This window comes from Nannobrachium achirus (genome assembly GCF_963921795.1).
Source record: "Nannobrachium achirus genome assembly, chromosome: 10".
In the NCBI taxonomy this organism is placed as follows: domain Eukaryota; kingdom Metazoa; phylum Chordata; class Actinopteri; order Myctophiformes; family Myctophidae; genus Nannobrachium; species Nannobrachium achirus.
Genome location: NC_137819.1, coordinates 62,890,165 through 62,904,606, shown reverse-complemented (window position 1 = coordinate 62,904,606; position 14,442 = coordinate 62,890,165). Strand labels below are relative to the sequence as shown.

Here is a 14,442-nt window from a genome sequence, read left to right as displayed (position 1 = left end):
ATAGAATCGGGTCAAAATTCTAATTTTCACAATTTTTCAAAAATAGCAGATCTACAAGCTCGCAGCGCGGCACTCGGTGCCGCGCTGTGAGCTTGTATATCTGCTGTTTTTCAATAGTTAAAGCATAAAATAATAATACACTATAATGTGTACCCGTTCTAAATGGGTTTTAAAAAGACCCCCCTGAGAAATGAGAGGGCTCTTACTGAGCAGGGACTGAGTGAGAGGGAGCACCGGATCACGATCAGGACAGAGGCGTCGCGCAATCATTAACACTTCTGCTGCCTCTTACTTTGAAGGGATGCTTGGTGCCTTGGTGCCGCACCGCTTCCCCCGTAGGCCGCAGATGAATTATCACTTTACTTCAACGTTTACGTCATCTAGTCAAAATGACAGTGTGGGCCCAGAAAAGTGTCATGGCCGCGCCCAGCCGAGTGCAGTTTGTACTGTAAACATTGAGTGGTTCTCAACCTTTTTCATTCCAAGGACCCCCAGCTTGAGATGCATTAGGCCAGTGGTTCTCAACCTTTTTCTGGATGAGGGCCCACTTGAAGATCTCAACAGTGCTCACAGCCCATTAAAGTAATACTATGAATAACATTCACTTGGCAGGACCTCATGGCGGGGCCCACTGGTTGAGAATCGCTGCATTTCGGCCAAGGTCCCTCATTTGGACACATGGTGGACCCTGGACCGCACGTTGAGAACCAATGATGTAAGTTCATTTCAGTCGCAGAATGTAGGGCTGGGCCGTATGGACAAAATCCCACAATATTTCTCCCCAAATACCTCAATACCAAAATTGTATGAAAATTGCATTTTCCCCTCGAGCTTGTAGATTCACGATATCAATATAATATCGATTGTCCAACCTTAAGCAAGATGTAGTGTTTGTTAATGTCGAGGATTTCTGGATCAATCAGTAATTGATAAGGCAAGGAGTGTCAAAAACACTTATTTCATGGTGATGGTGGTTGTGCTTCAACACATGATCTCATGGGGAGAAGTACATACATTAGGATCTGTTCTGAGGTTCTGATCGAGATCTGTTCTGCGTCAAATTAAGGGATCAGACCATAATTACTGTACCCTCAAGTTGTCCTAAAGACCAAGCTGTACCCAAAACTGGGCTGAGCCATGGCATATTGACACTTATATTGTCACAGGGCAGCCCGTCTTGTCTCGCGAGACGAGATTTCTAACGTGAGCACAGTTTTACGGCAGAATCTCAAAAATGACATAAGCCTGGAGAGTATAATGTTGTTGCTACATTTATAATGTGTGTATGAAGGGGCGATATGGCCGGGAAAATATATTTTTTTCCGGTGGAAATAAGCGGATTGGCATAAGCCCCGCTGTAGGAGTGGTGTCTTTATGTTCAAGAGCTGTTCTGTTCTGTTCTGTTCTGTCTTTATGTTCAAGAGCTGTTCTGTTCTGTTCTGTTCTGTTCTGTTCTGTTCTGTTCTGTCTTTATGTTCAAGAGCTGTTCTGTTCTGTTCTGTTCTGTTCTGTTCTGTTCTGTCTTTATGTTCAAGAGCTGTTCTGTTCTGTTCTGTTCTGTTCTGTTCTGTCTTTATGTTCAAGAGCTGTTCTGTTCTGTTCTGTTCTGTTCTGTTCTGTCTTTATGTTCAAGAGCTGTTCTGTTCTGTTCTGTTCTGTTCTGTTCTGTCTTTATGTTCAAGAGCTGTTCTGTTCTGTTCTGTTCTGTTCTGTTCTGTTCTGTCTTTATGTTCAAGAGCTGTTCTGTTCTGTTCTGTTCTGTTCTGTTCTGTTCTGTCTTTATGTTCAAGAGCTGTTCTGTTCTGTTCTGTTCTGTTCTGTTCTGTTCTGTTCTGTTCTGTTCTGTCTTTATGTTCAAGAGCTGTTCTGTTCTGTTCTGTTCTGTTCTGTTCTGTCTTTATGTTCAAGAGCTGTTCTGTTCTGTTCTGTTCTGTTCTGTTCTGTTCTGTCTTTATGTTCAAGAGCTGTTCTGTTCTGTTCTGTTCTGTTCTGTTCTGTTCTGTCTTTATGTTCAAGAGCTGTTCTGTTCTGTTCTGTTCTGTTCTGTTCTGTTCTGTCTTTATGTTCAAGAGCTGTTCTGTTCTGTTCTGTTCTGTTCTGTTCTGTTCTGTTCTGTCTTTATGTTCAAGAGCTGTTCTGTTCTGTTCTGTTCTGTTCTGTCTTTATGTTCAAGAGCTGTTCTGTTCTGTTCTGTTCTGTTCTGTTCTGTTCTGTTCTGTCTTTATGTTCAAGAGCTGTTCTGTTCTGTTCTGTTCTGTTCTGTCTTTATGTTCAAGAGCTGTTCTGTTCTGTTCTGTTCTGTTCTGTTCTGTTCTGTCTTTATGTTCAAGAGCTGTTCTGTTCTGTTCTGTTCTGTTCTGTTCTGTCTTTATGTTCAAGAGCTGTTCTGTTCTGTTCTGTTCTGTTCTGTTCTGTTCTGTCTTTATGTTCAAGAGCTGTTCTGTTCTGTTCTGTTCTGTTCTGTTCTGTTCTGTTCTGTCTTTATGTTCAAGAGCTGTTCTGTTCTGTTCTGTTCTGTCTTTATGTTCAAGAGCTGTTCTGTTCTGTTCTGTTCTGTTCTGTTCTGTCTTTATGTTCAAGAGCTGTTCTGTTCTGTTCTGTTCTGTTCTGTTCTGTCTTTATGTTCAAGAGCTGTTCTGTTCTGTTCTGTTCTGTTCTGTTCTGTTCTGTTCTGTCTTTATGTTCAAGAGCTGTTCTGTTCTGTTCTGTTCTGTTCTGTTCTGTTCTGTTCTGTTCTGTTCTGTCTTTATGTTCAAGAGCTGTTCTGTTCTGTTCTGTTCTGTTCTGTTCTGTCTTTATGTTCAAGAGCTGTTCTGTTCTGTTCTGTTCTGTGCTGTTCTGTTCTGTTATAATGTTCTCTATCTTCATGTTGTGGTGCCTGAAATGTATCTGCAATGTATTGAAATTTGTTTGGCATGGGCTGTAGTTTGCCGTGTTGTGAGTTAACAGTTTCTTACGTTTTGGGTTATTTTCAAGTTAGTTTTCACCTCGTCTTTTTGTTAGTTCTCGTTAAGTGTTTTGTCTGTTCAAGGCCTTACCACTGTACAGTATGTGTCAAACAAAGGCAAAGGTGAACAACGTGATAACGATACAAGATGTCAAATTCTAATCTACCACAATTCTTCATCATTACCTTGATGCAGAACTGGTAGTCAGTGGGGGCGTTGTGAAGCTTCTTCCCTGTGATGACTGTGAAGATGTTGCTGTCCTCCAGGTCAGCCAACAGCTGCAGGTGCCTGGGCTCCTGAACCACGGGAAGACAGAGGAGGGAGGGAGAGAGTGGAGACCAGGATTTAATCAAATACATAAGAAAAAAGGTTGTGCATCAATAATTCGTTTTTTTATTTTCCTAGACGAATGAGTGCTAGACCCAAAATCCTGTATACATATCCTTCTCGAAAAATTAGAATATTGTGTGAAAAGGCATTGCAGATGCCATAGCACCCCAAATCATAACCGACTTCGGAAACTTCCCACTGGACTTCAAGCAACTCTGACTTCAGAAGGTTGACATTTCTCTGTTATAAATCCTTGTTTTGAGAGGTCTCGTGTCATATTGTAATATTTGAAATATGGACTTTTGATATTCATAAGCTGTATGCCATAAAAATTCAGAATTGTAACAAAAAAAGGTTTGGAATAATTCACCGAATATCCAATGTATCTAGAATATATGAAAGTTTCAAGAAATATATGAAAGTTTCAAGACAATTTACTTTTACACAATATTCAAATTTTTCGAGAAGGATATGTACATATCAAAAATAGGAATTGAAGAGAGGGAAACAAAAAGAAAAAAGATAAAGGTAGCACATCCAAAATTTCAAATCAATGGAGGACAAAATACTCCGATTTACACTTTCTTTTAATTGGCACATGCCAAATAAACGAACGCTAATGCGTATTTAATCACTTTCTACCTTGTGTCTGGATTTAGGGTCATGTAATTAGAGGCAATGGCAATGCAACGAGCTTGACTATTTTCGCAGCATGATAGCAACTTGGCATTGATACTGTATGCCCCTATGGAAAGGACATGCCCAACATACTGTATATGGACTGGAAATGCCCGACATCAGTGTTGTTAGGCAGCGGTCGACAGACAAGAGCTCGATCAGCAAAAGAGAGGGAGAGGAGGAGAGGGAGGGTGCACCATTTCTGGGCCCTGGGTACAAGGATTCACTCACGTGTTGTGCTTTAACTATTGAAATATTGCAGAGCTTGTAGATCTGCTATTTTTGAAAAATTGTGAAAGATTTGTGCAAGTCTTTGAATATTTCAAATCCTTCTATGGTTTTTTTGAAAAATCTATGTTTCCATGTCTGTGGTGCTCAAACCTTTTCGTGTGATGGACCCCCAAAATGATATGTATTTGGCCACGGACCCCCATCTCGAAATATTTAGTTCCAGGGACCACCCCCCAGAAGCAAAATTTGAGTTCGCTTAAAAATACATATATTCAAAGATTTGCACACATTTTCGACTTGTCAAAAATAGCAGATCTACAAGCTCGCAGCGAGCCCCATCTCGAAATATTTAGTTCCAGGGACCACCCCCCAGAAGCAAAATTTGAGTTAGCTTAAAAATACATATATTCAAAGATTTGCACACATTTTCGACTTGTCAAAAATAGCAGATCTACAAGCTCGCAGCGAGCTTGAGATTGAGAGGGTGAGATTGAGAGCAAGATGGGGGAGGGTGAGAGAGAGGAAAGGTAGAGAGAGAGGAAGAAGAAGAGGGGGGGGATAAGGGAGAGAGAGAGAGAGAGAGAGAGAGAGAGAGAGAGAGAGAGAGAGAGAGAGAGCGTGTCTATGTTAACCTAAAACCTCCCAGTACCTTGGATGTTCCCTTGGTGGAGTAGTAGAGTCCAGAACGTCGTAAGAACATGAAGAGCTTCTTCCAGGACTTGCGTCCCGGCTCCTTCATGTGCAGGTAGCCCTGGATCTCTGGACAGCTGCTGGAGTTCAGAAAGTTCTACAAAAAATAAATACACATACAGATGCAGCCCGAGTGAATCCTGCCGTCCAGTGAAAACCTCGCCATATTAGGTGCCGGCTACACGGAGCTGGATATTTCTGAAGCTAGACATTTTGTTGTGCTGTTGGGGCTTGCAGCCACATGAAGCTGGATATTTCGGCTGTGAAACTGGATATTTTTGAAACAGGATAAATAAGTGGAGAGATTGAAAAATATCTGATTCACTGGATCCGTGTAGACAGGGAACCCGGATATCTCTGAAGACTTTACTGTGTGTGTGCTTGTTAGACCTAGATATCTTTGTCGTGTGGACCTAGATATGTGGATATCTGAAAAAACGGGATGTATGAAAAATCCAGCCCTGTGTAGCCATGGCCTTAGGTCGAGTGCATGAATAAAAAAAATCAACCTCACGTTATGTCAATCACGTTTGCACACTGCCGCCCGTTTCGTATTTATTTTCGGACCAGGGTTGATTTTTCCCGATTTTCCAGCTGTCGCACTGAGTCCCTTGCTCTCTCTCTCTTTCCTCTCTCTCTCTCTGGCCTACGGCTTTCGGATTTCCAAAACGCAACGAAAACACGCAGTGCAGTGTGCAACCACCTTAAGTTGGACTAAACTTTGGCGAAAACAGCCCACCTACACGCTCACAACGCGGCACGTTGTGAGAACAGCCCACCTACACGCTCACAACGCGGCACGTTGTGAAAACAGACCATCTACACGCTCACAACGCGACACGTTGTGAAAACAGACCATCTACACGCTCACAACGCGACACGTTGTGAAAACAGACCATCTACACGCTCACAACGCGACACGTTGTGAAAACAGACCATCTACACGCTCACAACGCGACACGTTGTGAAAACAGACCATCTACACGCTCACAACGCGACACGTTGTGAAAACAGACCATCTACACGCTCACAACGCGACACGTTGTGAAAACAGACCATCTACACGCTCACAACGCGACACGTTGTGAAAACAGACCATCTACACGCTCACAACGCGACACGTTGTGAGACACGCTGTGAAGCCGAGAAGGTGGGCTATTTTCATGGAAGAGATATTATTTAGAGGGGGAATATCTCTGATCAACCACATACAGGGTTCCCAGACTTCCCACACATCTTCACCAATTAATTTCCAAAACTTTTCCAAAACGTTTCCAGAATATTTAACCCGATTTCCAGGACTATATAACAATTCAGATAAATAACGAGTCGCTTACTCCTATGCGCAATGCCCAAAGACAGGTAGTGTATGCCCGTGGTTCTCAACCTTTTCAGGCCGTGAACCTCGGAATAATCATATTTGAATCTCAAAAAACAGATTGAACACAAAAAATAACTCAGGATTGTGTTCCATCGTGTCCCAAACAACAATAAAATAAGATCGGGTTGTCCCAGAGGTGAAGTTGCCCTTTAATGTTTTCCATTTCCTTTATCCTCATCTAGGTTTTAAGAACTAGTAGGCTTTTCAGAAGTTAATTGAATGTTTTCCATTTAATGATTTCTTTTATCCTCATCTTGCGCTAATGCACACAACTGTTTTCACCAGGTCTTAAGGTCTTATTCTAGTTGTTTCTCATAAGCTCGCGACCCTCCTTGCCCATCGGCCCCCACCGTTGCACGTAGGTTCACCGGGAAAACTGCGGTTGCGTGTAAGCTTGCCTACCCCTGCTGTAAAGTATTGAAGTGGTTAACTGGTTTTAAGCTCTCACGCAAGCCGTGTCCACGTGAAACGTGCACACGCGCATGCAAGCATGCGATGCGAGCGCGCCTTTTCACAGGAATGGGCGTCTGGCCTCACCTGTAAGAGCTGTGACTGTGGGAGGAGCCTGGCCTCACCTGTAAGAGCTGTGACTGTGGGATGGAGCCTCACCTGTAAGAGCTGTGACTGTGGGATGGAGCCTCACCTGTAAGAGCTGTGACTGTGGGATGGAGCCTCACCTGTAAGAGCTGTGACTGTGGGATGGAGCCTCACCTGTAAGAGCTGTGACTGTGGGAGGAGCCTGGCCTCACCTGTAAGAGCTGTGACTGTGGGATGGAGCCTCACCTGTAAGAGCTGTGACTGTGGGATGGAGCCTCACCTGTAAGAGCTGTGACTGTGGGAGGAGCCTGGCCTCACCTGTAAGAGCTGTGACTGTGGGAGGAGCCTGGCCTCACCTGTAAGAGCTGTGACTGTGGGATGGAGCCTCACCTGTAAGAGCTGTGACTGTGGGATGGAGCCTCACCTGTAAGAGCTGTGACTGTGGGATGGAGCCTCACCTGTAAGAGCTGTGACTGTGGGATGGAGCCTCACCTGTAAGAGCTGTGACTGTGGGATGGAGCCTCACCTGTAAGAGCTGTGACTGTGGGATGGAGCCTCACCTGTAAGAGCTGTGACTGTGGGATGGAGCCTCACCTGTAAGAGCTGTGACTGTGGGATGGAGCCTCACCTGTAAGAGCTGTGACTGTGGGATGGAGCCTCACCTGTAAGAGCTGTGACTGTGGGATGGAGCCTCACCTGTAAGAGCAGTGACTGTGGGATGGAGCCTCACCTGTAAGAGCTGTGACTGTGGGATGGAGCCTCACCTGTAAGAGCTGTGACTGTGGGAGGAGCCTGGCCTCACCTGTAAGAGCTGTGACTGTGGGAGGAGCCTGGCCTCACCTGTAAGAGCTGTGACTGTGGGATGGAGCCTCACCTGTAAGAGCAGTGACTGTGGGATGGAGCCTCACCTGTAAGAGCTGTGACTGTGGGATGGAGCCTCACCTGTAAGAGCTGTGACTGTGGGATGGAGCCTCACCTGTAAGAGCTGTGACTGTGGGATGGAGCCTCACCTGTAAGAGCTGTGACTGTGGGATGGAGCCTCACCTGTAAGAGCTGTGACTGTGGGATGGAGCCGTCAGAGTCCTGACACCAAGCTACCATCTGCTCTGGAAAGAAGTTCTGTGGAGAGAGAACACAGAGAGAAGAAGATCATGAGACACCATTCTGACGAGAGCGCACAGAATGCCCACCCTTTGTGCAGAGCGTGTGCGTGCGTGCGTGGGGGGGGGGGGGGGGGGGGGGGGACACGATCACAACATGGACCCGGAGAAGAGAGAAAGAGCAGTGAAAGTAAGAGATAGGGATGGGATGATATGAATGAAAATTTCATATCACGATTATTGTAGCCTCGGAAACCCAGACTTCTTTTGGCGATCGGAAGAAAAAGAAGCCTGGGCGATCGCGTTATGATCACTGTTGGAGGAAGTGTAGAATTTCCCTAACCAATCAGAGTGCAGAGAGCGTCGCACCAAATGTGTTGACGTCATGACGCACCACCGTTCTCTGCGCTGAGCAGAGGAGCAGAGGAGGGTGGGGGGAAGAGAACACATCCTATTGGCTGGAGACTTGCGGAGAGACTCACCGCGCCCGTCCATCTGCCTACACTAAACTGTCCACGTTAGGTTAGAGTGTGATTATTGTGACAAAAGAAATCGCGATTTACGATATTAATGCAATAATCAAAATCCATTATCTTAGGGCGGAACATTTGCCAAAACATAGCAGATCTATTAGATCAGCTATTTTTTGGCAAAGACATTTGATAGAGAATGAAAAAAATAGGGTTTAAATTAAATCTCCACGATACGATTATCGTGAGTGTTTTTTCTCCCGATAAACGATAATATCGCGTATCGTACCATCCTTAGTAAGAGATAGGAAGAGCAAACTTGGTAGAGAGAGAGAGCGAGCTCAGGGGGAGAGAGAGAGAGAGAGATGGAGGGGAAGACAGAAGGAGAGGGGGAGGGAGAGAGAGATGGAGGGGAAGACAGAAGGAGAGAGAGAGAGATGGAGGGGAAGACAGAAGGAGAGGGGGAGAGAGAGAGAGATGGAGGGGAAGACAGAAGGAGAGGGGGAGGGAGAGAGAGATGGAGGGGAAGACAGAAGGAGAGAGAGAGAGATGGAGGGGAAGACAGAAGGAGAGGGGGAGAGAGAGAGAGATGGAGGGGAAGACAGAAGGAGAGAGAGAGAGATGGAGGGGAAGACAGAAGGAGAGGGGGAGAGAGAGAGAGATGGAGGGGAAGACAGAAGGAGAGGGGGAGGGAGAGAGGGAGAGATGGGATGATAAGCGATACGTATTATCGTTTATCGTGATAAAAAAAACACTCACGATAATCGTATCGTGGAGATTTAATTTATCGTGATGTCGTCCTCCGTCATGCACTGGGATCAATTCACCTTTTATTTGCCGAGCTGCATATCCGCCCCCAGTACCACTTAAACCCTCTATAATTGGTAAAAGGTACTTAAAATATACGTACTTGATAGTCTTTTTTGGGGGGGAAATCTCGCTTTTGCGAACGCCCATCATTTCGACCGGAGGGTTAGAGACTCACTCCACGGAGGTTAAGGTTAGGGTGAGGGTTAGAGTCGGGTGTCGAAAAGATGAGATGCAGTAACTTTTTTTTGCCCAAAAATAGTAGAACGCAACGCGTTGTGAGCTTGTAGATCTGCTATTTTTTGGCAAATGTTCCACCCCAGGATAATGGATTTTGATTATCGTGATAATATCGTAAACCGCGACTTCTTTTGTCCCAATAATCGTGATATGCCATTTTCATATCGAGCCATCCCTAAGGGAGAGAGAGATAGAGAGAAAGAGACAGAGGGAGGGAGGGAGAGATGGAGAGAGGAGGAGGGAGGGAGAGAGAGAGAGAGAGACAGAGGGAGGGAGGGAGAGATGGAGAGAGGAGGAGGGAGGGAGAGAGAGAGAGAGAGACAGAGGGAGGGAGGGAGGGAGAGATGGAGAGAGAAGGAGGGAGAGATGGAGAGAGAGAGAGAGAGAGAGACAGAGGGAGGGAGGGAGAGATGGAGAGAGAGAGAGAGAGAGAGAGCACTCGGGTGCTGGAAAGAGAGATGCAGCATGATCTCACCCGCTGATGTAATCCCCTTTAGCGAGGCGCGCTAGAGGAGCAGAGCTACTCTCAGCGTGATTGACAGAGCCTGGCCGGCACTGGGGTGTTTTACTGTGCTCATTACCACAGCGCTGAGGTCACTGCTGGCTCTGACACACCCTAAATCACCTTGGCAATAACGGGGATGGCGTACCGTAAGAGGACAAGCCCTGCTGCTGCTGCTGCTGCCGCCGCCGCACTGTGCTAACCTATGCTACACAGCACAATCCCTCAATGATGTCATTAACAGTGTTGCCAGGTCAGCTTATTATAAGCGACTTTGTTTTTTTTTTTGTTTTTTTTCTGTAAAAAGTTGCTCATACCGTTGTTTTGGGTTGAGATCATAGAGTATATATATCTATCTATAAATGCGAGAAGTCTCTGCGTGTGTGTTTGTAATCCGCGTATCTCGAGAACCGTTCGTCCCACCGGCTTCAGATTCGGCACGCGCGCTCCCCGCCGCGGCACGGAGTGCAGTGCCGGGCCTCGACCCGACCCGACGCGCGGTTTTCCCTAACCGGCGCGAAACGTTCGGAATCTCCTTATGCGGGGCTGATTGTTGACATCAGGCTGTTCCGGAGGAAATCGGCGCAAAATCGGTCATTGTGACATCACTGCAGTGCCGGGCGCAAGCGCTGACTCAGTGTGACATCACTGCAGTGCCGGGCCTTGCCTCGAACCGACAGATATCTCCGTATATGGGCATAAGACTGAGAACTCCATATATGGGCATATGGGCAGATACAGAGATCTCCATACAGTATATGGGCATATATAGACAGATATCTCCGTATATAGGCATAAAAGGGACACAGACTGATACAGAGATCTCCATATATGGGCATATGGGCAGATACAGGGGCGGAAATCGGTGCAAGCGCTGACTCATTGTGAGATTTGTGACATCACCTCATAAAAGGCTCTGACATCACGTACGCCACATGAGTCAACAAAAAATCTCTGTGAGTGTGTATGTATGTAATCCGCATATCTCGAGAACCGTTCGTCCCACCGGCACGCGCGTTCTCCATATATGGGAATAAAATGAATGCCTGTATGCGGAGCTGATGTCTGACATCAGAGTTTTCCGCAACCGGTACTGTGTGTCCAGAGATCTTCATATATGGGCATAAGTGGACAAAGGCAAACAGATGGTCAAAACGGGTCCTATGACAACAGGTATATTGGGGTTTGCATTAAAGGGTGGGGCATTCATGGGGTTTGCATTAAAGGGTGGGGCATTCATTCCCTATTTCAAATTCGGCACACGCGTTCCCCACCACAGCAGGTAGTGCAGTGCTCGGCCTCGACCCGACCCGATACACGATTTTCTGTAACCAGCACGAAAGGTTCGGATTCTGATGTCTGACATCAGGATTTTCCGGAACTGACACTGTGTCTGCATAGATCTCCATATATGGGCATAAAATGGATGCAGACAGACAGATACAGATATCTCCATATATGGGCATAAATGGACACAGGCAAACAGATGGTGAAAGATCTCCATATATGGGCATAAAGTGGACGCAGACAGACAGATACAGATATCTCCATATATGGGCATAAATGGACACAGGCAAACAGATGGTCAAAACAGGTCCTATGACAACAGGTATAATGGGGTTTGCATTAAGTTTGTCTCCTCCTCCATCTGTTTGTCTGTGTCCCTTTATTCCCATTATGGAGATCTCTGTATCTGTCTGTGCCTCCGACTGTGTTGCAGACACAGTGCCGGTTCCCCCTTTAATGCAAACCCCAGGTTCGGATTCTGATGTCTGACATCAGCATTTTCCGGAACTGGCACTGTGTCTGCATAGATCTCCATATATGGGCATAAAATGGATGCAGACAGACAGATACATATATCTCCATATATGGACATAAATGGACACAGGCAAACAGATGGTCAAAGATCTCCATATATGGGCATAAAGTGGACGCAGACAGACAGATACAGATATCTCCATATATGGGCATAAATGGACACAGGCGAACAGATGGTCAAAACGGGTCCTATGACAACAGGTATAATGGGGTTTGCATTAAAGGGGGAACCGGCACTGTGTCTGCAACACAGTCGGAGGCACAGACAGATACTCCATATATGGGCATAAATGGACACAGGCAAACAGATGGTCAAAACGGGTCCTATGACAACAGGTATAATGGGGTTTGCATTAAAGGGGGAACCAGCACATGTGTCTGCAACACAGTCGGAGGCACAGACAGATACAGAGATCTCCATAATGGGGATAAAAGGGACACAGACAGACAGATACAGAGATCTCCATATATGGGCATAAAATGGACGCAGATAGACAGATAACTCCATATATGGGCATATATGGGCATAAAATGGACCCAGAACTATATCTGCAGTGATCTCCATATATGGACATAAAATGGACGCCGACAGACAGACAGATACAGATATCTCCATATATGGGCATAAATGGACACAGATGGTCAAAACGGGTCCTATGACAACAGTATAATGGGATTTGCATTAAAGGGCGGGGCATTCATTCCCTATTTACATAGTTCCCGAGTTGGCCAGGTCGCCGACTAGACGCTGGGCCGCCCGAAGGGCGGCCCAGCTTCTAGTATATATAATAGAGAGCGGACCAGCCCCGCCCCCAGCTATCATTTCAATGCAAGTGCTCAGTGGCGTTTTGAAGCATGCGGAAGTAGCTGAATTCCAGTGCATTGTGGGTGAATCCAGGTGCATTCTGGGGGAAATTGGAACCAAATTAGGTTCCAAAATGTTTGACGCCGGGACGTAATGACGTCACGAACGACGTCGACGTCCATTGAACCCTATTGTAGACCCCAGCGGCGCGCCCTTATGCTCGTGCATGCATGTTTCACCCCGCCTGAAATTCCAGCTTTGGCCAGTAGGGCGGCCGCTTCAATGTTTACAAGCCGTTCTGGGGGCTTGGTTGAGATTGGCACATTTCCTGGGGCAATCTGCCCAGATCATGCATGTCACACGTGTTCTTCTTCTTTTTTAGTTTTTTATTCTCAAAAAGCGCCTGCAATGTAGTGCATTTGAAACGACATTGCAGTGCACATCATGGGGTGATCACTGCTTGCCTCCTGTGAATTGTTTTATTTTTATTTTATTTTATTTTTATTTCCTTGCTGAGTGAGGTCAGCAGACAAAGTGACATGAGTGAGATGAAAGAACCTGAGTGAAATGTGCCAATGTCAACCAGAAAAATCGGTAAATGTTGGTAGTCGCGGGTTGCTTTTTTTTCCCCGGGCTAGTTGCTTATTTGGCCTTGCTTCCTCCTTGCTTCACATGAAAAGGTTTGAGAACCACTGACATAGTAGTCTCTCAAGAACAGACTAACTGAGCTCCAGTTGAGTGAAAAGGACCTTTTCTTTGACGATGGCTGGCCAGATTGCTGACATAGAAACATAGGTTTTTCAAAAAATCGTAGAAGGATTGAAAAGACACTTATAGAAATCAGGTCAAAATTCGAATTTTCAAGATTTTTCTAAAATAGCAGATCTACAAGCTCGCAGCGCGGCACTCGGTGCCGCGCTGTGAGCTTGTAGATCTGCTATTTTTCAATAGTTAAAGCATAAAATAACGACACACAATAATGTGTACCCCGTTCTTCTAAATGGGTTAACTCAAACCAAACAGGATTTTAGGTGACTAAAATAGAACTAAAACTAAACTGAATTTTGTTCAAAAGACTGTGAACTAAAACTAAACCAAAATGTTGCTTCTACCAAAATGTAGAATCCCCACCTGTCGGAGGGGAAGGAAGTCAACTCACCAAGGGCTTCCTGAAGAACTCATATTTGGCATAATTCTTCCTGAAGAGGAGTTTACTGTCGCTGCCCATGGAGGCCTGCACCTGAACCACCATCTCATGGTCCTCCAGACACCTCTCTGTGCACGCACACACACGCGCACGCACACGCACACACACACACACACACACACACACACACACACACACACACACACACACACACACACACACAGATTATTAGCATCCTTCATTTGCATGACTATCCATCCATCCATCCATCTTCAACCGCTTTTAGCATCCTTCATTTGCATGACTATCCATCCATCCATCCATCCATCTTCAACCGCTTATTCGGAATCGGGTCGCGGGGGTAACAGTTCCAACTGAGACCTCCAGATTTCCTTATCCCGAGGAGTATACCGAGGCGTTCCCAGGCCGGTGTGGAGATATAATCCTTCCATCTGGTCTTTGGTCTGCCACGGGGTCTCCTCCCAGTGGGACGCGCATCGAGGACCTTCCTAGGAAGGCGCTCGGGGGGCATCCGTACTAGATGCCCCAACCACCTAAGCTGACTCCTTTCCAATTCACCCTTTGTCAAGTCCCGCCCATTGTCCCATCCCTCTTCACACCCATTGGTTGCAGTGTCTTGGTGGGACATTCGGTGGGACACTCCATCCACTGCCATTCTAATTCAGTTGCTTCGTATTGTTATTCTGTGTGTTCAATTCTAATTTAAAACTTGGTTTCAGTCAAATGGAGCTGCT

General features: G+C 46.0%; 1 protein-coding gene across 2 annotated transcripts in view; it reads right to left on the bottom strand.

The window, feature by feature from the left end:
- Window positions 1-14,442, bottom strand: part of LOC308292600 (growth factor receptor-bound protein 10-like) — a 74,953-nt gene that overhangs the window by 11,110 nt on the left and 49,401 nt on the right. For both annotated transcript variants that reach the window (XM_080734985.1, XM_080734986.1), the window contains exons 7-10: window positions 13,700-13,815; window positions 7,840-7,914; window positions 4,837-4,974; window positions 3,134-3,244 (exon numbers count right to left, since the gene is read on the bottom strand). In XM_080734985.1, the coding sequence (XP_080591111.1) occupies window positions 3,134-3,244; window positions 4,837-4,974; window positions 7,840-7,914; window positions 13,700-13,815 (440 nt within the window). The remainder of the gene's footprint in view (window positions 1-3,133; window positions 3,245-4,836; window positions 4,975-7,839; window positions 7,915-13,699; window positions 13,816-14,442) is intronic.